Below are 20554 nucleotides of genomic sequence, written 5' to 3'. Positions count from 1 at the left end.
CAAAAATACATATTTATTATAACTATATTCTAAAAAAAAGGATTGATTATATATATATATATATATATATATATATATAGGAGAGAGAGAGAGAGAGAGGGAATGCATTTCAGCAATTCGAATTTTAAATTATTACTACCTTAGGAAGAAGATAGAAAATACGTTAAACAAAAAACATCGAGAGATTCAATATTACCCATAAACATTTAGGGCCAAACGTGTCACAAACAGAACAGTGTCCTTCCCTAGTTCTCTGTGTTGAATTTGGACACATGTTTATATAGGCAAATTAATGAAATAGAAAAATGATATAATTATTTTGAAATATAATAAATTATTTGTTAATAGGATTTGGAGATTTGTTTATATATATATAAGGCCTTATTTATTTGTTTTCAGTAAACCACTTTTTCCTATTTTTTTTATATTTGGTCCATTAAAAAAAATAATTTCTCTTCAAAGAAAAAGTTAAGCCTTTCCAAGAGGAAAGTGTTTTCCTTTTTTTTTTTTAATCTTTGGAAAACATTTTCATTTTTTTACAAAGAAAACATCTCATCAAAAAAATATATTTTAAGATTTTAAAATTAATAAATATTAATAAATTTTACTTTTACAAGATTATATATACATATATACATATATATATAGGTATATTTTATAAAAACAAGCTATATATAAATATATGATACAATAATAAAAATCACCACCACACCTTTTATATCTTATTAAATGATCAAATAGTTATAGTTTTTTTTATTTTTTTTTCAACTTCCCTTTTATGATGTTGCTAAGAAAATAATTTACTTTTTAAAAATTTATTTTTCATGAAAATTATTTTTTTAAAAAATTATTTCTCAATAAACAAACTGCTCCTAAAATAATATAATCAAACATTATATTATAGTATCAAAGTGGATTTAATTATATAAAAAGGAGTTTGTTCTCAATTAACTAAATGAAAATGAATCACAATTTAATATAATCAAACCTATTGTTAACTGTCTCTCGTTTAATTAATTAAGCACATAATACTGATTTTTATACGAGAAAAAAATCCATCACAGCTACAATCAAGTCAAAAACCCCAAGACTTTAAAATTTCCAGAATTCTTGAAATCCCCAGTGTTTCTTTTCAACACAAAATGTAGACGACACTTCGTTTATGGTTCCACCCCGTCGGCATCTCATTTGTATTTATTGGGCAGACATTAGTTAGAGCCCAGGCCCATGTTCGCAGTCGTCTTAGAATTAAAGTTCGTGTCGTTTCTCGAGTGTTCGTTCTCTATAAGCCCATCTACAAAGTCCCAAACAGAAAGTGTTCTCTCGCTCCCTCTCTGCAAAAAGAGAAGCAACAGTCTCAAATCGATTCCAGCAGGTACGTGCATGTCTTTCTGCTCATCTATATTTTACACTTGATTTTTTTTTGTTTTATATCAGACTTGGTGTTTCGATATTTGGTGTGTTTGGTTTCTTTGCTTTGTAGTGTGGGTTGGTTGTCACAGGTTCTAATTATAAGCTTAGGTTTTTATCTGGGTGGGGTTTTCAATAGCACTTGTCTTGATAAAAGAGGACTTTGTTGTCTATTAGAAGCACGAAATAGCATTTGTCATCTCAAGCTTCTTTTCTGAAAAGCTGACATTTTCAGTCTTAGAAGACCCCAATCAAACACGAGCTTCTTCAATTTAATTAAAAGGATAATTTAGTTAAGTTTGACCCTCAAAATTGGCACTAGGTTCATTAGCCTGATAGTTCCTGCTAAGGAAAAGCATGGATCTGCATTTCTATTTCCAGGTCATATAATGTATTCCATTGCTTCTGCTTGTAGCTTATTATATAAAGTTGGCATGAATGTGTGAGTATACTTATGGAGTCTATTGTTTTAGGATGACCCGTATGAAATTTGATTCATTTTGTGTCATTGTTTTATTTAATTTGCATCATATATGCTAAATATGAGGCATTGGAATTGTATCGGTTTCTCAGAAAGAGGAAAGAAGATGTTTGCGCTGGTGCTGATAGTTGTTGCTATGTGCATATACAGTGCGCGAATTGTAGTTATGAATATGAGAGCGAGATTTATTTTTTTTAACCAAAATGTAATCTACCCCATGCTTTGACATATGTTTACAGTTGTGGTTGTCTCAGGTGCAAGTAGCAACACTAAGATCTTGAAGAAATCATGGCGAAGCATCATCCTGATTTGATTATGTGCCGGAAGCAGCCAGGAATTGCTATTGGACGCCTTTGCGAGAAGTGCGATGGAAAATGTGTAATCTGCGACTCCTATGTGCGTCCTTGCACACTTGTGCGAGTATGTGATGAGTGCAACTATGGATCCTTCCAAGGCCGGTGTGTTATTTGTGGAGGAGTGGGAATCTCAGATGCCTACTATTGCAAAGAGTGCACTCAACAGGAGAAGGATAGGGATGGGTGTCCAAAAATTGTTAATTTAGGGAGTGCCAAAACAGATCTGTTCTATGAACGTAAGAAATATGGTTTTAAGAAACGATGATGAGCAGTGGGTCTTGAGATTGTATCTGCTGATATTACCCCTCACTGGTGCACTCAATCTAAAATGTCGAAACTAGTTTTTAAGTCTTGAGATTGTATCTGCTGATATTACCCCTAGTCGTTTTGAAAACAATATTGATTACTGAAGTTGTCGCGTAATGCAATGGACCTGGATTGTATTGGAGCCGTATCTTGTCTCTTATGATGTCATGAATTCTATCTTCTTGTTTATAATCTAATTGACTTGGATTTATTTCCAGGCATGTTGGCAATTAGTAATTCTCCTCTGTCCTAGCAGTATGTTTCATTCACTAACGTTATTCATTTGTTCCAGTTGATAACGTGAAGTTCTTGCTCGAGTTGTGAGCAATGGTAATTTCTTTACCGGGCCTCTGCGGTTTTATATCATGTTGTAATGTAGATTAGGTTGCGTTTGTCGTTACTGTAAGTTTTTTGGCCTTCTGCAGGGATTAATGTTGCTGGTAGTGCCATTACCTGTTGCTTAATATTATTTTCTCAGGTGATCATCATGTTCGTGAGTATTACGATATGTAATTTCTGTCGACCTTCGATGATTAGACTGCGAAATCTACATTGCTGGGAACACGGGTCTTTTCTGGATCTAACTCTTTTGCTGTCTACCTGCAACCTTTACGGTCATCATTGTCATGCATCGTAATTCATAAAGCAGCGGGTAGGCAAGAGCAGGGATGTTGACTATAAAGGAAAGGGATGGTTTAAGAACCCAAAAAACAAGTCTATTTTTCATTTGCCTTGATCGTTGATCTGTGGGCAGAGAGCCTCCTGTTTTTCATTGTTCTGGAAGTGGAAACTTGGAGCCTCTTGCACCACCAGGACGTTGAACTGCATTTGAATTGCACTTGCATTCACGGTCCAAAACTGGCGAGATGTCGGTCGTTGCGTATGTACTGGTTTGGCGGCTGCCTGCACTACATGATGATAGTGCCACTAGTCTTGGCCCTCATCAGATGACGCCTTTGCATGATTGTATTGACTTTGACACAGAAACATACATCCATTCTGCCATTCTTTGTAATTCCACTGATGTAATCAACACAAGACATTGGGGAGTGTCATGTTCGGGCATGCAATGGAGGGATTTGAAGCTTTCCATAAATGGTCCATTTTTTTTTATCTATAAATGTGAAAGTCCTTTTGCGGACGAGGGATGCCATGTCTCTATTTTTCTGTGTTTAACTGTGATGGTAGTTTTAGACTTCAACTTGGATACATTTGTACATTAATTACTGTATACAGTCAGTTTGTATCTATTTTAATTAATTTTATAAATTTGAAAATTAATAATTATATAAATTTTTAATAATAATTATATTAGCCACTACAAGAATAGAAATTAAAATTATAAAATTTTTTTTCCACTAAATCATATCTGTGCTAATCTTTTTTGTTCAAAAGTTCGTAGCTCTTTGTTGACCTGTCTTTGAGACAACTCAGACACATTTTCGAAACATATCTCGGATACTCCACCACAGATAAATCTTATGACTGATTTATGTATTTGGCTCTCTCTCTCTCTCTCTCTCTCTCTCTCTCTCTCTCTCTCTCTCTCTCTCTCTCTGTGCAGATTTTAGTGCTCCTTACTGCGCAACCAAGAGAAATTAATTAAGCACTACCATGATTAAAGAAAACACGTGGACATGAACAGATTGCTCAATCTGCGGCCAACTCTGCGCATTTAGACTTATCTACAAACTCTTTATGGAGTGAATTACGAGTTCAGGGCTTGAAATTACTAGAAAAGGAAACAACACGAACCGATGGAGCTGTATATGCCATGCTCCAGTAAAAAATGCTGTCTACATCGTGGAACCAATTCAATAATGTATAAATTCAGAGAAGAGCATTGCAGTGATTTGACATATAAAATCCAGTTATGAAAATACAATATTTGTTCTATTTACGTTGATTGATATTGATATTGATATTGCTGTAATACAGTATTATTTATTTAGAAATATATTAAAATAATTTTTATTTTTAAAAATTTATTTTTAACATTAATAAATTAAAATAATTTAAAAATAATTAATTTTTTTAAAAATAAAAAAAATGGAGTTTCATCCACAACGCCAAAAACACGATAAAAACAAGAGTTTACTATTTCTTTTGATCCACAACCACTATGCTGAAAGAATCATACTTGATTTTAAAATGAAATCAATGACAAATTCTTTTACTTCGTGCTACGTCTTAGAAAAACTTTGAACAGTTTTAACCGATACAATTGTTAAATTTTAACCGTGTGGATGTTCTTACAACTGATTTTACTAAACGAGTTTCTTTTCAGAGAATCTTTACAACGTATGCGAGTGCATAAGGTGGAGTTTACACATCACGTGTTGCCCTGATTAAGATTGGAGAATTATGTTAATTGCACCCTTGATTTATGCGAATAATTTTAATTGCTTTCAAAGCTGTTTTCGCTCACAAATCACATCGATAGCAATCAAACTATGAAAGTCAAACCTTTCTATAAAAAAACTTATGATGTAATACAACCAATTCTTAAAGATAATTGCGATAGAGGGTGTTATTAAGGACATTCTTGCATCAAAGATTATTTTCTGTTTACCATACAATATTTTTTATACGATCTGTTTATTTGCACAGTCTGTCTTTTAATTTTGTTTATTATCCAGAGATGAGTATTTTGTTAAACGGCAACTAGCTATCTAGAATTATATAATTACAAATTTGACTGCAAAAAGCAAGCACCCCTTTCCTTTTCTGGTAAAGGAAGCGACAGCACCCCGTTGACCGAAAGCTGAACGGCTCTGATGCACCCACAACAGATATCAGAAGTGGCATCCACGATTTCCAAAACGTCAACTCTCATCTTGCAATCATTATTTGCCAAGTGGAAATAATGCGAGATTCATTGCTCTATAAAAGGGGAGCGTTGTCTGCTTGCCATTTAGAGAGACAAAAGATGGCATTTGGAGTTCGTTTGTGTTTGTGTCTCTTGCTTGTCTTGGCTGTAATATCTTCCGCTCGTAACACCATTTCCTTCTCAGGTATGTTTCTTCTGTTATGTTTTCATGGAGTATAAATATATAGTATGGGGTCATCGTGCAGCGTTTTTTTGTTGAAATCAAAGGTCTAAACTTTTTCTTGACCGATTGCTTGATCGGATGTCCGAATAACAGGATATGGGCCATTTGGCTAGCCAAAATTTCTTTATTCTTTAGCTATGAAAGGCCTTAAAGAAAGCAATTTGTAATGCCATTATTTGTGGTGATGCATGTATATATATAGGCGCATACACAATTTAGATCAGCCATGGATTGAATTCCAGATCCTTGGCATGCAGAAAATCTCCAAGACCCTCCTGCGTTTAAGCTGAACAGAGAAGTTAATCAAGTCCACAGCAACTCAGATTCCAGGAAATTAAGATCATAGGGATGCCCGTTATTTACGTCTTAATCTATGGTTAATAACGTTGATGTTGTTATTGTAGTGTGTGCAATAGGCCAGCTAGATTCTGTGTACATGGTCTGCTCTGCATCGATACTCGTCCCTGCTTACTGGCTATTATCAATATATTACCTCACTAATCACAGCACTTTCGTAAGAGACAACATCCTTAATATTGTTTCATAACAGACCAAATAGAGGACACAGGACAAAGAAACACCTTGAACAACAACAACAACTATTATTATTATAGCATGTTGATTTGATTTATGCAGATACAAGTTCGAGAAATGAAGAGATTTGTTTTTGGTGAATTTAAACTAGGAGTCTAATATTGTTGACTACTTGATGGTTTCTAATCATTAAATGTGCTAATATTATACACGCAGACAATGAATTGGCCTTAGCTGTGAAGGGCAGGTCCTTGAAGATGACACTGAACGATTACGGTGAACCAATGGCAAACCGTGGGCACGATCCTTCACAAAGAAACAAGAACCGGGGTGGCCGTAAAGGCTGAGAGATTCCATGGTGTCTTCTTTATTAAGTATTTTGGATCCTAACCTAAATATATACTGAACTGAATAAATAACACAGGCTCACGTTTTGTATTGCAAGGGAGCTGATTTATACTCTACCTCTGCCATACTAATATGTATTCTCTAAGGCTTTTCTTCCTCGTTTAATTGTCATCTTTCTTAATTTCAAGTTGCTGTGTCGTGTTAAGTAGATTCAGTGTGATCAAACATTATTGTGAAGAATTAATTAAGATCCTCACAAGCTATCCTAGACATGAAAGAATCTCTTCTCTGTGGACTGTTGTGTTATCAAGAGAAAGGGGTCCGAACGTATATCGGACTCTATAACTATAACGACTTGTCATTTAAGGTATCTCAAGTTCTCCAACAGGACTCGGCCACTCAAGAATCCGAAATAAAATTGGATCGTAGATGATATAAAGAATCTAAAATTAAAAATGGTTTTCTTGCAGTTAAGTCCCTGCTGGAGGAAACAAAAACATATCATTTTAAGTTTTCTGGCATGAAAACACTTCATTTTATATATATAAAAAAATCAAGTGCTTTTTTGGAATTTTTATGTACTTCTTTACACTTAGGTCCTTACAATTCTAATTGTATCATGAAATGATCGTTGAACTTCATTTATATTACAATAAAGTCCCTGAATGTTGAGAAAAGAAAAGGAGGAGGGTTTTTTTTTGGGTCTTTAAGGTCCTTACAATTTTTACGTATTGTTAGGATGATCTTAGAGTGTTTTAGAAAAAAAACAATGTAAAAATTAGGTTTCTTAGAGCCAAAGACAACATTCACCATTTTTTATGACAGCAAAATAATATAATCGTTGAAAGCTGCAAACCGTGACATTAAAGTTACAGTGTCATCGCTGGTGCCTGGTGGTGTCCATTTTTTGAAAAAAAATCAAAGTCCTGGGTCGGACGCGTCCAGCTTAGGCACTCAGGCCTAGTTATCATCGGGCCAATGCATGCAAGTTTGGCGCCCGCCCAAACCCGCTTTCGTCTTTGTTTTCTTCCTTGTCCCCCCCCCCCCCCCCCATTATCTATAATTTTTTTATTCGGTCAATATTAATTTTTTTCAATGGTTTTTATTTTTTATTTTTTATACAACCCAAAAAAATAATCATTGCTGTAAAAAATAATTATTCTCTATAAAACCTTATAAAGAAATAATGATTAATTATGAATTTGTTTAACAACAATAGAGGTTTGATAATAAGAAAGATTTTAAAAAATATATATAAGCATTGATCGTAGATTAACATGAAAAACATTGGTCATATTAATTTTATAATTTTTATTTTTTTCCATTATTAATTATTTGGTCAATATCGATTTTTCACAAATATTTAACAATTTGTTTTTTGTATTTTTCATAAAACCGCACAAAACAATTATTATTATTATTACCCAAAACTCATGGTATTGTACATGGTCTTCTCTGCATCAGTTCTTGTCCCTTGCTTAGTACTAGCTACCATCTTATTATATTACTTCACTAACCACAACCCTTTCACAAGAATAACGGAGGTTGATTGCAAGCAAGAAAAATTGGTTCATGTTTAGCACAAGGTAAGAGTTTTTATTTTGACTTGATGTATATCTATATAATGAGATGTGTTCTGTATGATTAGACAATTTCTTATATGATTAGACAATGACATGGCCTTGGCAATGGTGGTGGCCGGAAAACGCGAGAGATTTCGTGATGTTCTTTATTCAAATTTTAGTTACTAGCTTACTTGTATATATATTGAAGAAGAAAGCAGCTGGATTATGGAAGAAAGCAAAGATTGCAGCGATCACCGCCTCCCCCCCCCCCCCCCCCCCAAAAGAAGAAGAAGAAGAAGAAGAAGAAGAAGAAGAAGAAGTAAGAAACAGCTACGTACCTAGAAGTATCAATAATAATAATAAAATATTTCTCAAATATTCCATGAGTTTAGCTTTAACAAGCAATTACAGAAATTAATTTCTTAGGCTCTGTTATTAGAAAAATCAATTAGATAGCTATGCCTCCACGAATGCTGCCAACCATCGATAACTGAGTTCGTAGATACGAAGAAAAGGCATTAACGTAGACGTCTAAGCTAATCAAAGGTAAAGTGCATAGAGTAGTGTCTTACAAATCTGCGGCATTAAGCCAAAAACATAGCGGTTAATTAAAGAAGAAGAAGAAAGCCTTATAATTTTTTTATAATTTTTTCTCCCAGATAGTTCAGTGAAAACCAAAGGCCGTATTCCACTCGTTTCCTGCATATAGTGGGCGCCTGTCGTCCCAACGTCTTTGGTGTCAATCTTGAGATTCTCAAATTTGGAAGGCCTCGGTACTATCCATCCCCAATAATTGTTACAGTTCCGTGATCCATTTATCTTGAGCCGAGGCATCATCAGAACTAGTCGAGCAGAAGGCTATCAAATCTTTGGCGTTATCTTGACTTTTCGTCTGTGCGAACGCTGACATACCACCAGTTGCTGGGATGGCTTCAGTTTGCTGGTTATAATTGCGTATCAGCTGATGAGGCTGTGCTAGATCCAACTTCAAACGCTTGCCTTGATGGTGTTCCTCGAGGGCAAAAGGCCGGTCACATCTCTGACTTTTCTCAATGGCACTGTGATTGTGACTAACGTTTGTCCCATCAGTTCTCTCGGTCACTTTCTTTCTAAGTAGGCAGAGGACATAGTTGCTAGGGTTCGGCAGCAAAGATTCATCAAGACTGTATTCATGCATAATCCAGCTGCAACCATCATTCTTCTTTGAGTTGGGATTCTGATAACTTAATCTCTTCCTTGTCCAAGTAATCGTATCAAAGTGAATGTGCCAATAATCTTCTTGTCACCTTTCCATGTACCCCCATTACGTACGTCCAACTCGGCGTTTGCTCCTGGAATCCTTAGCAGTACTCCTGTTTTTCAGTTGAGTAAAAAAGAAAAGATCCTCCTTGTTCGACAACTCGGATCCTTCAAAAGCCTCCCAAATCTCCCAAGGTTCGTGATCACCATAAAGATTGCAATCTTTGACCGTATTAGGCGATGGAAGTCCATTAACTTTCCTGTAGAGGTAGAAACAAGCAAGTTCAACATCGGTGGGGCAGAACCTGTATCCCGGAGGTGGTTCGATATTGGAAGAATCATGTTCTCCTTGCATGGTCGCTGGTGCCTAGTTGAGACTTGAGAGTTTCTGATTTCTTGAAAAAGACACCAAAGAGACTAGTATGAGTCATCATTTTTTGTATATATGCCTAAATGGTGCAAGTTTTGATACATCCTGGCTGCTTAAAATGATGAAATTCATCACTTTGGGTGGTCAAAACCGATGAAAAACATCCTTTTAAAAAGTAAAACACGAAGAATTGAGTCAATTCTAGCTATTTAAACTATCCAATTTGCAATTTGATCACTTGTATATATTACTTAAAATTTACAAAATCTTCATCAGTTTGCACAGACATTAATCTGGGTTATTAGGTTCGTCAAATTAGATGGTTTATTTAACCTATTTGACAAAATTCGTCTAAATGGAATTGTTGAAAATTCAAAAGTTTATCATAAAGTTACCACCAAATGAACAAATTAACGAGTGAAAAGTCCTTAACAGCAATGAGGATATCCTTTTTCTAATATTCTCTGGGAGTTATTTCGTTATGACTCTCGTTTTTAGTTTTACAACATGCAATTTTATTCTGCACTTGCAAATTTACTTCATGGCGAATCCGGTGATCATGCATGAAAGTCATCAAATGAAATTACGCTATACATTATAGTAAGAAGATACGAACTTTCGGCATCAGATGACTCCATGGCCCAATGGATAAGGCGCTGGTCTACGGAACCAGAGATTCTGGGTTCGATCCCCAGTGGAGTCGTAGCTTAGATTTTTTGTTATTCTTTTTAGAAAAAAAAACCTCGAGTAAAGGGTCTATAGCAGCAATCAGATGTGACCATGTTCATTATAAGCTTATGTTCTTATTGTGAAGCCCAATTTAACTCAAGGTCCATGACGCTCCTCCTACAGTAACTAAAATCTAATAAAAATACCCCTTTTCTCTCTCTCTCTAGATTTTTGGCCCTCTCTTTTTTCTTAAGAACGAAATAAAATATTATTTTGGAGTTTCGATCTCCAGATTTTTGGCCCATAAAGAAAATCGCAAGCTTATTGCGCTGCTAAAATCAAACGGAGGAATGTTCACTGTAGTGTGAGTTATATATATATATATATATATATATATATATATATATATATTAAAATAATATTTTTTTTTAAAATAAAATTATTTTTAATATTAGGATATAAATCATTAATTTTTTTAAAAAAATTAAAAGCTTGATTGCAAAACAAACACGACCATTAATAAATGCGAATGCTTAAATTTCTGAATCTATGGAGCTACATTTTTTAAATTCTTACAATCACAGTTACGAAGCTGCATTACATATTGATCAGTGTAACTGGATTTCTATAACTCGACTCTCATATAAATTCAAAAAGAAAATCATAATAAGATCGACACTTCTCTAATAACAATTCCAAAGGACTTGTTTCGAATGAAAGGCCGCAGAACTTGCTTGATCAATGCCTGGACTTCATAACTATGAGCCTAGAAATTTCAAAAGAGAGCATGAACTAGTTCACTGTTGAGGATGTCTCTTACATGTTGTATTGAGCTAAATATGAGTAATTAATTGTTAGGGTATCTCCGTTTTCTCTTCTTTCTCATAGAATTGATTGGATTGGCCCTGTTTACATGCATGATTTTGTATAATTTCCTTGTCAAGGTTAGCTTTTCTTATGCTTTTTATTTTTCATATTTTGTTTCCACTGTAGACTCATCCTCGTAGCCCCCACTGCTATCCGGAACCTGAAGAATTGCCGATGCCACATTACCAGATTAAAAACATTCACCAATGGATGGTTTTGCTTGGAGTGGACAACAGAGATGTGGATAGTAGCTATCTGTCGTACCTTTTGCTCATCTTTATAGTTTTAGTGTATTGCTGATGCAGTAACGACAAGGCAAGTTCTCCGTTGGTAGCGAGGGTTGCAGACTTGCGTTGGTCTGAGCTCACCAGGTTGTTAATTCCATCCCATCCCATCGCTGATTGAGAGACATGGCCGAAAGAACATAGACCTCCACGGAGCTTTAATTTAGAGAAGTTTCCAAAATCATCATTTCTTCACCGGTGATGACAAACTACGAAAACATAAGATTAAGTTTCCAAATTTTTATTTTTTTGAAAAGCATGACTTAATCAATGCTTTCTAACATTATGATGATAACAGTACTCTATTCATGTTTAGTATAGCTGCTATTTCTATCGGCTCATTAATTTAACCGCAATTATTATTAGTAGTTATGTGAAAGTGTACTATACTAGACCTTTGTTTTTGATGCATGAATGTAAACAAGCCTTTAAAATTAAGATGTTTTTATAATTTTATACATGAATGTTTGATTTATAATTTCCTTAGGATGCATAATTGTTTACAGATATTTTTTTGAGAATTTAGGTGAAATAATAAGTATTGGGGTTAAGATCCAAGATGATTGAATTTTGAAAGGAAAATGTGAATTAAATGTGTAACAAGTTATTATCAATAGCTTGATATTTTTTTATAAGAAATTTTGCTGAAATTTTGATAAATAAAATAAAATGATGTGTTTTAATAAACATGATTACGTTTATTTTTAGTATGTTTGGCAGTGTGGTAGCGGTTGCTTTTCAAATAACTTTTCGTGCTGAAATGCATGCCAATGATTTTTTTTTTTTAAAAAAAAAATTATTTTTGATATCAGCACATCAAAACGATCCAAAACATACAAACTATATTAAATTTTAACAAAAAAAATTGATTTTTTTGGAAACACGGTTTATACCGCGTTTCCAAACGATTTCTTTGTCCAATACTTGAAATTGTTGCGCGCGAGCGAGTGTGTGTGTGTGTGTATATATATATATATAAAACCAATTTAAAAGTACAATCTCTCTTATTTCTATTCTAATTATAACAATTTAAAGGCCACCAATCAAATGTTGGTTGTAGGGGTGAGCAAAAAAATCGATAAACCGATTAAACCGAGAAAACCGAAAAAAAATAACCGAAAAAACCGAACCGAAAAAAAACCCGAATTAACCGATTAAAAAATCACAAAAAAATTCCGGTTCGGTTCGGTTTCTAAAGTCTGAAACCGATTGAATCGAACCGAACCGAACCGGTTCAATTAACCAGCATTTAAAAAAAAAACTAACTATAAATACAAACATTTCCTAACCCTAGCCGCCCCCCCCCCCTCTCCCTCTCACTTCACCCCCCCCCACCCTCTCCCTTCTCTGCATCCTTCTCACTTTACCCTTTGCCTTTGATTTTCCTCCCCTCCCTTATGGATTTGGTTCCTTTGGGTTTTAATTTTCTTGTTGAGTCTGTGCCACAAATGGAATTGGAATAGTAGATCCATTCCTCCCTTCTCTGCATCTTTCTCACTTTACCCTCTGCCTTTGATTTTCCTCCCCTCCCTTGTGGATTTGGTTCCTTTGGGTTTTAATTTTCTTGTTGAGTCTGTGCCACAAATGGAATTGGAATAGTAGATCCATTCCTTTTCTTTTGTTTTTCAAATCCGTGGATTTCTACAACCCCCTGCCATTTGATTAATTATAATGAAATGGATGAACTTTCCCTCGAACAATCAACGCTATGTGTAGTTGAACGTTGTTGCGGTCAAGGTTGTAGGAGAAGCAGAGAGGACCATTGGGTTTGAACCGGTTTGGAAGGGAAAAAAATCGAACCGAACCGAAATTAATCGGTTTGAACCGGTTTTCGGTTCGGTTCGGTTTAAAAAATTAAAAATAAATAAATTCGGTTTGGTTGTTTATTTTGGTTTAAAACCTGACCGAACCGGAAATGCTCAGCCCTAGTTGGCTGGCTTTAGAAAAACAATTCAAGTATTGAATGTGTGTGTATTATTAAATGGTTTTAAAATAAGAAGGAATGATGTTATTATCATAAGGTTCATGAATGAGTTTTTTAATAGTATTAATTATAAATTAGGTTGAGAAATAAGGGATCCACTTAACATCAACAATGAAAAGATTGATATTTAAAATAAATAAATAAAATCTCATTTCAGATAAATAGCATCATTCAATTGGAAAAATGGGTGGAGAACGGATCACATGGTAAGTAAAAGGTAGGGTATCCTGAACCGAGGAGCAGAAGCACTTAACCCCAAACAACAACACTAGTAAATCCCCTTCCCAAACAGACCCCATAGGAACCAGAATTTCCCCCATTCCAATTCAAACTCTCAAGACAGCGCCAACTTTCTTTTCAACCTGCACTTTAGAGGCTAATTTCTACCGATTCGCATTAAAGGTACTATTATACTTAAAAATTACTTGATGGGCATTCATGGGTTCTGTTTTTCTTTATGGCTTATTTCCTTGATTTCCATAATTGTTGTGGATTTCACGGCATAAATATATGTTCTTGCTTTCTCGAAAGTTTAATTTCAATTTTTTTTTTAATGAGAATATTGGAATGCAGAAACTGGTATCTTGATTTTGTGACCTCACTTGGGCATTTGGAAGAAAAAGAAAGACAAGGGCAATGGCTACCCGTGCAACACAGACGCCCCTGATAATCCAGGATGAGAATTTGGGTGTCAGTCGCAAAAGTATTCCTCGGATGTTTTTTGTTATTACATTAGAACTTGTATGATTTTTGTATCCTAGGTTGAGGAATAATTTTCTTTTTTTTCTTCTTTTTGTAGAGGCTGGTTTTGATGGAAGTGTTAAGCAATCTAAAACAGCGACGAAAAAAAGTGGAGGATTTGCGTTGGGAAATCGAAAGGCGCTCAATGATATTACAAACAAAGCAGTTGTTCGTCAAGAAACATCTTCTCGGAAAAAGAATGTGCAAAAGGAAGAGATCAATAATGTAGCCGAGGAAAGATTTTTGCATGATCACAGTAAATGCATTGAGGAAAAAGAGGCTACATCGATTTCTTCTTTCCTGGACTTGGTCCTTCCTGGGCATGGTAACTATATTACGATATGCACAATCATCATGAACATTTGCTCAATTTCATTTCAGTTTTCAACCGTGTGAAAGTTCTTCCCACCAAAAAAAAACATAGTGCGAAAGTTCTATGCTTGTAGTTTCTATATTTATTTCCCCTTTTTGAATATAATGGTTATTCTATAGTATTCAAGGTCGTTGGTTAAATGTGTTCATCAATTTTATGTGGTTAAAAGCATTGAGTGGTTTTTTCTTAGTAAACTGACTCAGTTATATGTCTATTTTATTTTAAAGCCATACTCTTCAACTGTAGTTGATTTGAGATTTATCCCGGTTTTTGTTTCTAAACTTTTTTTTGTTTGTCTGCAGATTCAGTATCATCTACTGCTGAAAATCCCGAGGTTAAGCAGGTGAAGGCTGTTCTTCATGTTAAGTTGATTGCCCTCATATAAGATCTAGAAATGGTTTTACTTTTACAAAGATCAATATATGATCATTCAATGTTGACGATGTTACACGTGTTGTATCGAGCTAAATATCGGTGAACTGTTAAGATTGTCTATTCTTTCTCAGAGAATTGATCGAATCGGACCTGTTCTGCATAGTTGCCTCATCAAGATCAGCGTTTTGTATTTTTTGCTGATATGTTTTTTTTTTTCCTATCCTGTAGACTGATCCTGGTAGCTGCTTCTATCCGGAACCGAAAGAATTGGCCATACCTGTGTTTTCTGATTGGTTTGAGTCTTCAACTCAGTGGCACTCTCCTCCATGCTCTCCTATTCACTGGGACTCTCCACCATGCTCTCCTTTTTCATGGCAATTTGAAGCTGTTGAATATGTGCTGAGGCCAGAAAGTGATGTTTGAAAGTGACTTATTTCCTCCCTGGTATGTCCTCGAGATTTAATCTAGAATTACTGTTTTCAACCGTTTCTTGGTACAGATTAATGATCTGTGTTTTTTTTCTCCATGATAGCTGTTTGGTTCTTTTCTGCAAGCGACAATGGTAACCAGAGTCGGTCTCGGTTGGTGGCTGTAGTATCCGTTCAATAACAAAGACTTCAAACTGGACTAATGATTAAGTACTTGACATTTTTGATTGCCAGGACTATGCAAATGCAATCTGTTTTACTTCAGCCCTCCTCGTCCCTTGATGAAATCTACTTCTTATATGGACGTGGATCAATTTTTTCCTGTTTATGTTTGCTTAGTACATTCGGTGCTTGCTATACTTTCCAAGTATATAATATCGCACATTTAACCCTAAAGAGGGTCGATCTAACGATAAGAAGGTTTGCTTTCTTTTTTGTTTTCTTGGCTCAAATCTTGGGATAAATTTCTAGAAGAATTATTAGATTTTTATAAATATACTAGATCGAGTGCGCTTTTTAAGATCACTTGAGGAGAGCTTCAATCTCGATCCATGAACTGGTCCGAAAGTCTTTTCACCATCAAACAAAAAAGAAAAAAATACCTCGCATTTGCCTTTGCATTCACTATATAAAATGATCAGTCTCTGTTTTATCATCTAGAGCAAGTGCGCGCCAGTTTGTTGTTCAGTTATGCTTTTGGCTAATCTCTTGGGGCCTTTGAGTTGAGCACCCATTAAGTAGCACATTGAGGTCACGGAATTCGTAATCGTAGCTCAACAGTTTCCATAAAAAATAAATAAACGAAGCAACCATCAAGGTGTCAGAAACCTATGAAAGTCCAAGAAATTTCACAAGACTACTTGTTAAGCTGCTTCTGAAACCCCAAACATCATATGGGAAATTTTATGTTGAAAGAGAGAACTACTCGCCACCACAAGTTGTATCCTTCAGCTCAAAGGTAAACGAAGTTGAACCACATATCCTTGTGACAAGAACGAAGTGAATTTCTTCATGCTCTTAGTTCAACAAATCAATATGACTTCCCACAATGTATCAAGCTCCCGGCACCCAGGAAGAGACCGAAAATGGCTGCACTGCCAAGTGTGGTTTGTCCAATGTATCTGATCTTCAAAAGTCCTGGCACCTGCATTTTTCCAAACTAAATAATTAACTAATGAACACTTATGTAGGAATGCAAAGAAAAACAAATTGTTTTACATTTAAATTCCCTTAATACAGCATATCTAAAACAAGATGATCTGCACAAATAAACAAATAAATCAAAGAGTATTTTAATCTAAAGAATTGGCAGATAACACGGATTGTTCACTAACTGGGCAGTGGGGAATCTTTTTTAAGGCAACCAGGACCGAATGACACCACTAGTGACTATCGACGACCTTTGAGAACTGTAGGTTTCACAAAGTCTACCCCAGAACGCAAAGGACACCCAGCACCAGTGAAGGCACCAGGCAACGGATCTTTCTAAGCATCTCAGGGCTGATTTAAACCTCTAACCCGGCTGAAACAGCAAAATGAGGGTCACAAAATCCAGTGCACACCACTGTCTTTTGGCTGTTTCTGACTTTCTGTTTTAATTCATATTTTATGGCAAGTAGAGAAAAGGAACATACACACAAGGAAACATGGACTTAAGGGAAGCCATGGTCATAAAATTCAAGTTTCAAGTTGATGTTCCATCTCTTTCTAATTGTACAAGTATACTTAAAAAATCTAATTTAAGTTAGCATACATAATATGCAAACACATTAAAAGGCTATTTGTTTTTGCGGTTGAAATCACATTTCATGATTTTTTGAAAAAAAGATTTTTTTGCTAGAAATTAATTTTTTTTTGCGTGTTTTTAAATCGTTTTGATGTTTTTATGTCAAAAATAATTTTTAAAAAGTAACAAAATATCATTTTTATATATTTCCGAGCAAAAAGAACTTTATAAGACAACCATTACCACTCTCAAATACTATCTAAGTAACATAAAAAGTCTCATCCACTCAGATTATATTTAAAAGAAAAGGACAGCATCAGGGTACATAATTTCTATTTCATTAAAGAAAAAATGAATGGTCAAAAACACATATTTAACAGGGTCTCAACACTTAAAGTGTGAATTTTGGTATCAGGTCAGACGATCTACCTTATACCTGACTGCCTCATATGTTCCATAAACAGCACCTGCACAGAAATTACATATATCAGATGGATAGTTGAAGCAAACCAAACTATAGTTTCAACAGTGAACCAAAAGTATAATTATATAGGACAGAATCTGTATGAATTGAAACTATCTTATTAAGATTGTCCACTATTTAATATATTTCTTTTCAGCATATCCACAAGGAAATCAATGGTCATGTCTTAAGGGGGAATTCCAAAGGTATAATGATGATGATAATGGCGTGAAAAAAGTAAACACCAAGATAGTTAAAGTTCCATAATGTAAAGCATGCAAGTGCACACTTTTAACTTGCACCAGTGAACTAAAGCTTTTCCACAACGTTTTTCATCTTTCTAGAACATGTTTCTGCCCTCAGCAGGCAGGTCACACCACAATAACCTTATAGTTACAGTATATAATGTTTACACTGAATTGTTTGCTACAAGCATCCCTAGAAATAGAAATTTAAAACTTAAGCTACAATCTAGCTGTTTTATTTCTCTCGATTATCTTCTTAAGTTCAGTATGGACTTGTTGCTTCCTTATGATTCTTTCCAGGGTATAATTAACAGACTTTAGTCACAGTTCTCTTCAACCAACTCTAGTCTAGATTTATTTCTTCCAGTTCCTTCAGAACAAGCTAGTGCAGGAGCTTGCTAATATATTATTATGCAGCATCTTAGATTATTTATTATATTTGTTTTTGCTTGATGACTAAGTAGTCACCTTTACTTAATAGCAAAGTTGTCTCAGTGACAAAGAATCTCCCTAGTATAGATAGGTTGTGAACATGAGCTAAAGGGAACTTTTGGTGAAATTCTACAGTATGTATCAAAACTTGAGGTTCTTATAGCCTTTTAGTTTAAACCATCCTTGTTCCAACTCCATTCTTACTTCTTTCTAGCCTGTGTTGGTTAGGCTATTGCTGTCTCCTCCCCATTCCAAGTCACAAGCACTTCTAGAGACTTTGCACGGGCAAAGCCAACAAAAATTAACCATGCTATTTTAGTTACACTTGTCAAGCTTCAATTGAATAACACGGGAGCCTATCAGTTTAGAATCCAGAAAGCCACCACTATTAGGCAGCTGGGAATATCATCAAGGGCGTCCCCATTTTGCAAACTATCCCATGACTTCCATCCAATACCATCTTGTAACAAAAACTCATCTGCACATCTCCCGAAATCACAAGTCCTCTCGATCGCAGCTCTCAGTGTGTTAAAACCAGTCTTTTCATTAAAATCATGCCCTTTAGAGTACACCTAAAACCAGTCTACATCTTCTGATGCAGGATTTCTTTCACTAAAACATTCCAGAGAGTAGTGAAACAATTGACATTAAAATCAACTTTTGCAAACATTATCAGGAAACAGTCCCTCAATACTCCTTCCCAAAATCAAGCAATAATACAGATGGTAGTCCAAAATTTAAAAAATTTAACAGAGAATAATCCCTAGCGATCCCTTAATTTAATTCAATTGGCTTCACGGGTTTTGTGTGTTTGTTTGATAAGATATAAAGGTAGACTTTAGAGATTGAAAATAACAACAAATTAGGGGCATTAAAGTTCCCAGAAGAAACAATATGCCGATAACAAGAAAAACTTATATTAATCAAAACCAGAACAAGAATATGTTTTAGGGTTTATGATGTGAGAACTTACCTACGGCGCCACCAATAGCACCTCCAACCGCAACGCCAGCTGTTACACGAGCCAGACAACTATCCCTCCCCATTTCAGGATTGCGAGAGTTCTTGTTTATGCAAGTATTTGACTGATAGTGAAACCTTCTTGAGGTCTGTAAATGACTGTATTCAGTGGTGACTATGTATATATATGTTTTTTTTTTAATCATGTGATCGTACTATATTATTCAGCTATTAAATAATATTTTTTCAACATAAAATTAATAGAAGGAGCTAAAAAGTAAATAAAGAAAAAAATCAAATACAATGAGAAGATAAAAGATCTTTATTCCAGCATGTTAAAATGATTTTTTATTTATAGGTTACAGAAATATATGAATAATAAATCTATACATATCTATTTAATAATACATTCATAACACCTCCTCTTACATATTTGTTTCTTTAGAAGATACCTCTTTAAAACTTTAATATAAAAAATCTTGCTGGATATAAATTATTTATCAATTTACATATATATCAATTATTTATGAATTTGATTGTTTTGAATTGCTTTAATCTTATAAATAAAGTAAAATTTGAATTTATAGATGATATAGAGTAGAAAGACAGAAAGATTTTATATATTGTATGGTTTGATCATGCTAATAATGTGATACAAAATAAAAAGAAACATGATGTAAAAATAAAATGACAAGTGAAGAGTAAAAAAAGAGAGAAAACAAATTGATTAATTATTAAAAAAACACTACCCTCCTTCAAATTTCTCAAAATAAAAGTTCCGTTGCCGGGAATCGAACCCGGGTCTCCTGGGTGAAAGCCAGATATCCTAACCGCTGGACGACAACGGACTTGTTGAAGGTTCTCCACATTTATTAATATATACCATCTTATTACGTTGAATTGAGAACACCACCTATGCATTTGCCATTCTTACCAGCTAGTTATCAACTATATCCTTAAGAACAAAGGTTTTTCACTATCCAAGCAATTAGGATTTATGCTATTTAATATCAATAATTATTTAGTAAGAAAGGGTTGTCATGATTAAAAAAACAAGGGAGCTTTGTAATGAACATTTTGAAACTTCTATACTTGAGTATCTTTACTGATAGTGAGAAATTATTGTAGTTTATTTTTAAAGTACTTTTATGATATGCATAAATGAGATATATCATGAAAAATCGAGATTAACGTGTGTGTATATATATATATATATCAATGCTAGTATCTTTCTAATTAATAATTATATAGAAGGTTGATTTTATATATCAGTGCTGGCTTTTTTGGATTACAGGTGGTTTCTATCTTTCTATGTGAGCTTCTGTGCTTGCAGGCCAGTATAAAC

General features: G+C 34.6%; 5 protein-coding genes and 2 non-coding genes across 9 annotated transcripts; 4 read left to right on the top strand and 3 right to left on the bottom strand.

Annotated features, from left to right (window-relative positions):
* Positions 1-1250: 1250 nt before the first annotated feature.
* Positions 1251-2786, top strand: LOC133679584 (PHD finger-like domain-containing protein 5A). Of its 2 annotated transcripts, none has more exons than XM_062102226.1 (2): positions 1251-1375; positions 2131-2786. In XM_062102226.1, exon 2 carries the CDS (start codon positions 2180-2182, stop codon positions 2510-2512), a length of 333 nt encoding a protein of 110 aa, XP_061958210.1. In that variant the 5' UTR covers positions 1251-1375; positions 2131-2179; the 3' UTR covers positions 2513-2786. The 2 variants fall into 2 exon arrangements, with proteins under 2 accessions (XP_061958210.1, XP_061958211.1); XM_062102227.1 differs by having other exon boundaries at positions 1257-1375; positions 2146-2786.
* A 2496-nt stretch (positions 2787-5282) lies between these two features.
* LOC133680621 (protein PSY3-like) lies at positions 5283-6781 on the top strand. The gene is made up of 2 exons (XM_062103650.1): positions 5283-5567; positions 6357-6781. Exons 1-2 carry the CDS (start codon positions 5420-5422, stop codon positions 6485-6487), a joined length of 279 nt encoding a protein of 92 aa, XP_061959634.1. The 5' UTR covers positions 5283-5419; the 3' UTR covers positions 6488-6781.
* Positions 6782-8849: 2068 nt separating this feature from the next.
* LOC133680155 (NAC domain-containing protein 2-like) lies at positions 8850-9647 on the bottom strand. Its single transcript, XM_062102974.1, has 2 exons — positions 9361-9647; positions 8850-9288 (listed from the first exon to the last, which is right to left on the bottom strand). Exons 1-2 carry the CDS (start codon positions 9645-9647, stop codon positions 8850-8852), a joined length of 726 nt encoding a protein of 241 aa, XP_061958958.1.
* Positions 9648-10292: 645 nt separating this feature from the next.
* On the top strand, positions 10293-10365 carry TRNAR-ACG (transfer RNA arginine (anticodon ACG)). The gene has a single exon. It is a non-coding gene; the product is annotated as a tRNA-Arg (tRNA).
* Positions 10366-13653: 3288 nt separating this feature from the next.
* Positions 13654-15818, top strand: LOC133679499 (protein PATRONUS 2-like). Of its 2 annotated transcripts, none has more exons than XM_062102108.1 (6): positions 13654-13868; positions 14040-14169; positions 14266-14532; positions 14883-14941; positions 15184-15399; positions 15488-15818. In XM_062102108.1, the coding sequence occupies exons 2-5, from the start codon at positions 14103-14105 to the stop codon at positions 15376-15378; spliced, it is 588 nt and encodes a 195-aa protein (XP_061958092.1). In that variant the 5' UTR covers positions 13654-13868; positions 14040-14102; the 3' UTR covers positions 15379-15399; positions 15488-15818. The 2 variants fall into 2 exon arrangements, with proteins under 2 accessions (XP_061958092.1, XP_061958093.1); XM_062102109.1 differs by having other exon boundaries at positions 13656-13868; positions 14883-14923.
* Positions 15819-16142: 324 nt separating this feature from the next.
* LOC133679501 (uncharacterized) lies at positions 16143-19386 on the bottom strand. The gene is made up of 3 exons (XM_062102110.1): positions 19223-19386; positions 17539-17576; positions 16143-16527 (listed from the first exon to the last, which is right to left on the bottom strand). The coding sequence occupies exons 1-3, from the start codon at positions 19293-19295 to the stop codon at positions 16414-16416; spliced, it is 225 nt and encodes a 74-aa protein (XP_061958094.1). The 5' UTR covers positions 19296-19386; the 3' UTR covers positions 16143-16413.
* Positions 19387-19985: 599 nt separating this feature from the next.
* TRNAE-UUC (transfer RNA glutamic acid (anticodon UUC)) lies at positions 19986-20057 on the bottom strand. Its single transcript has one exon. It is a non-coding gene; the product is annotated as a tRNA-Glu (tRNA).
* Between the last annotated feature and the right edge of the window lie 497 nt (positions 20058-20554).

This window comes from Populus nigra, chromosome 19 (genome assembly GCF_951802175.1).
Source record: "Populus nigra chromosome 19, ddPopNigr1.1, whole genome shotgun sequence".
NCBI classification, from domain to species: Eukaryota; Viridiplantae; Streptophyta; class Magnoliopsida; order Malpighiales; family Salicaceae; genus Populus; species Populus nigra.
This window is presented reverse-complemented; position numbering and strand designations above follow the sequence as displayed.

What these genes read in the sequence shown, in the direction of transcription:
- LOC133680621 (XM_062103650.1), top strand. Translation starts at nt 5,420, where the DNA reads ATGCGAGATTCATTGCTCTATAAAAGGGGAGCGTTGTCTGCTTGCCAT. An exon ending in TAACACCATTTCCTTCTCAG is followed by an intron (nt 5,568 to 6,356) that starts GTATGTTTCTTC and finishes TTATACACGCAG; the next exon opens with ACAATGAATTGGCCTTAGCT.
- LOC133679584 (XM_062102226.1), top strand. Translation starts at nt 2,180, where the DNA reads ATGGCGAAGCATCATCCTGATTTGATTATGTGCCGGAAGCAGCCAGGA.
- LOC133679499 (XM_062102108.1), top strand. Translation starts at nt 14,103, where the DNA reads ATGGCTACCCGTGCAACACAGACGCCCCTGATAATCCAGGATGAGAAT. An exon ending in CTTGGTCCTTCCTGGGCATG is followed by an intron (nt 14,533 to 14,882) that starts GTAACTATATTA and finishes GTTTGTCTGCAG; the next exon opens with ATTCAGTATCATCTACTGCT. An exon ending in AGGTGAAGGCTGTTCTTCAT is followed by an intron (nt 14,942 to 15,183) that starts GTTAAGTTGATT and finishes CCTATCCTGTAG; the next exon opens with ACTGATCCTGGTAGCTGCTT.
- LOC133679501 (XM_062102110.1), bottom strand. Translation starts at nt 19,295, where the DNA reads ATGGGGAGGGATAGTTGTCTGGCTCGTGTAACAGCTGGCGTTGCGGTT. An exon ending in TGCTATTGGTGGCGCCGTAG is followed by an intron (nt 17,577 to 19,222) that starts GTAAGTTCTCAC and finishes ATTTCTGTGCAG; the next exon opens with GTGCTGTTTATGGAACATAT. An exon ending in ATGAGGCAGTCAGGTATAAG is followed by an intron (nt 16,528 to 17,538) that starts GTAGATCGTCTG and finishes GGAAAAATGCAG; the next exon opens with GTGCCAGGACTTTTGAAGAT.
- LOC133680155 (XM_062102974.1), bottom strand. Translation starts at nt 9,647, where the DNA reads ATGCAAGGAGAACATGATTCTTCCAATATCGAACCACCTCCGGGATAC. An exon ending in AAACGCCGAGTTGGACGTAC is followed by an intron (nt 9,289 to 9,360) that starts GTAATGGGGGTA and finishes TACTTGGACAAG; the next exon opens with GAAGAGATTAAGTTATCAGA.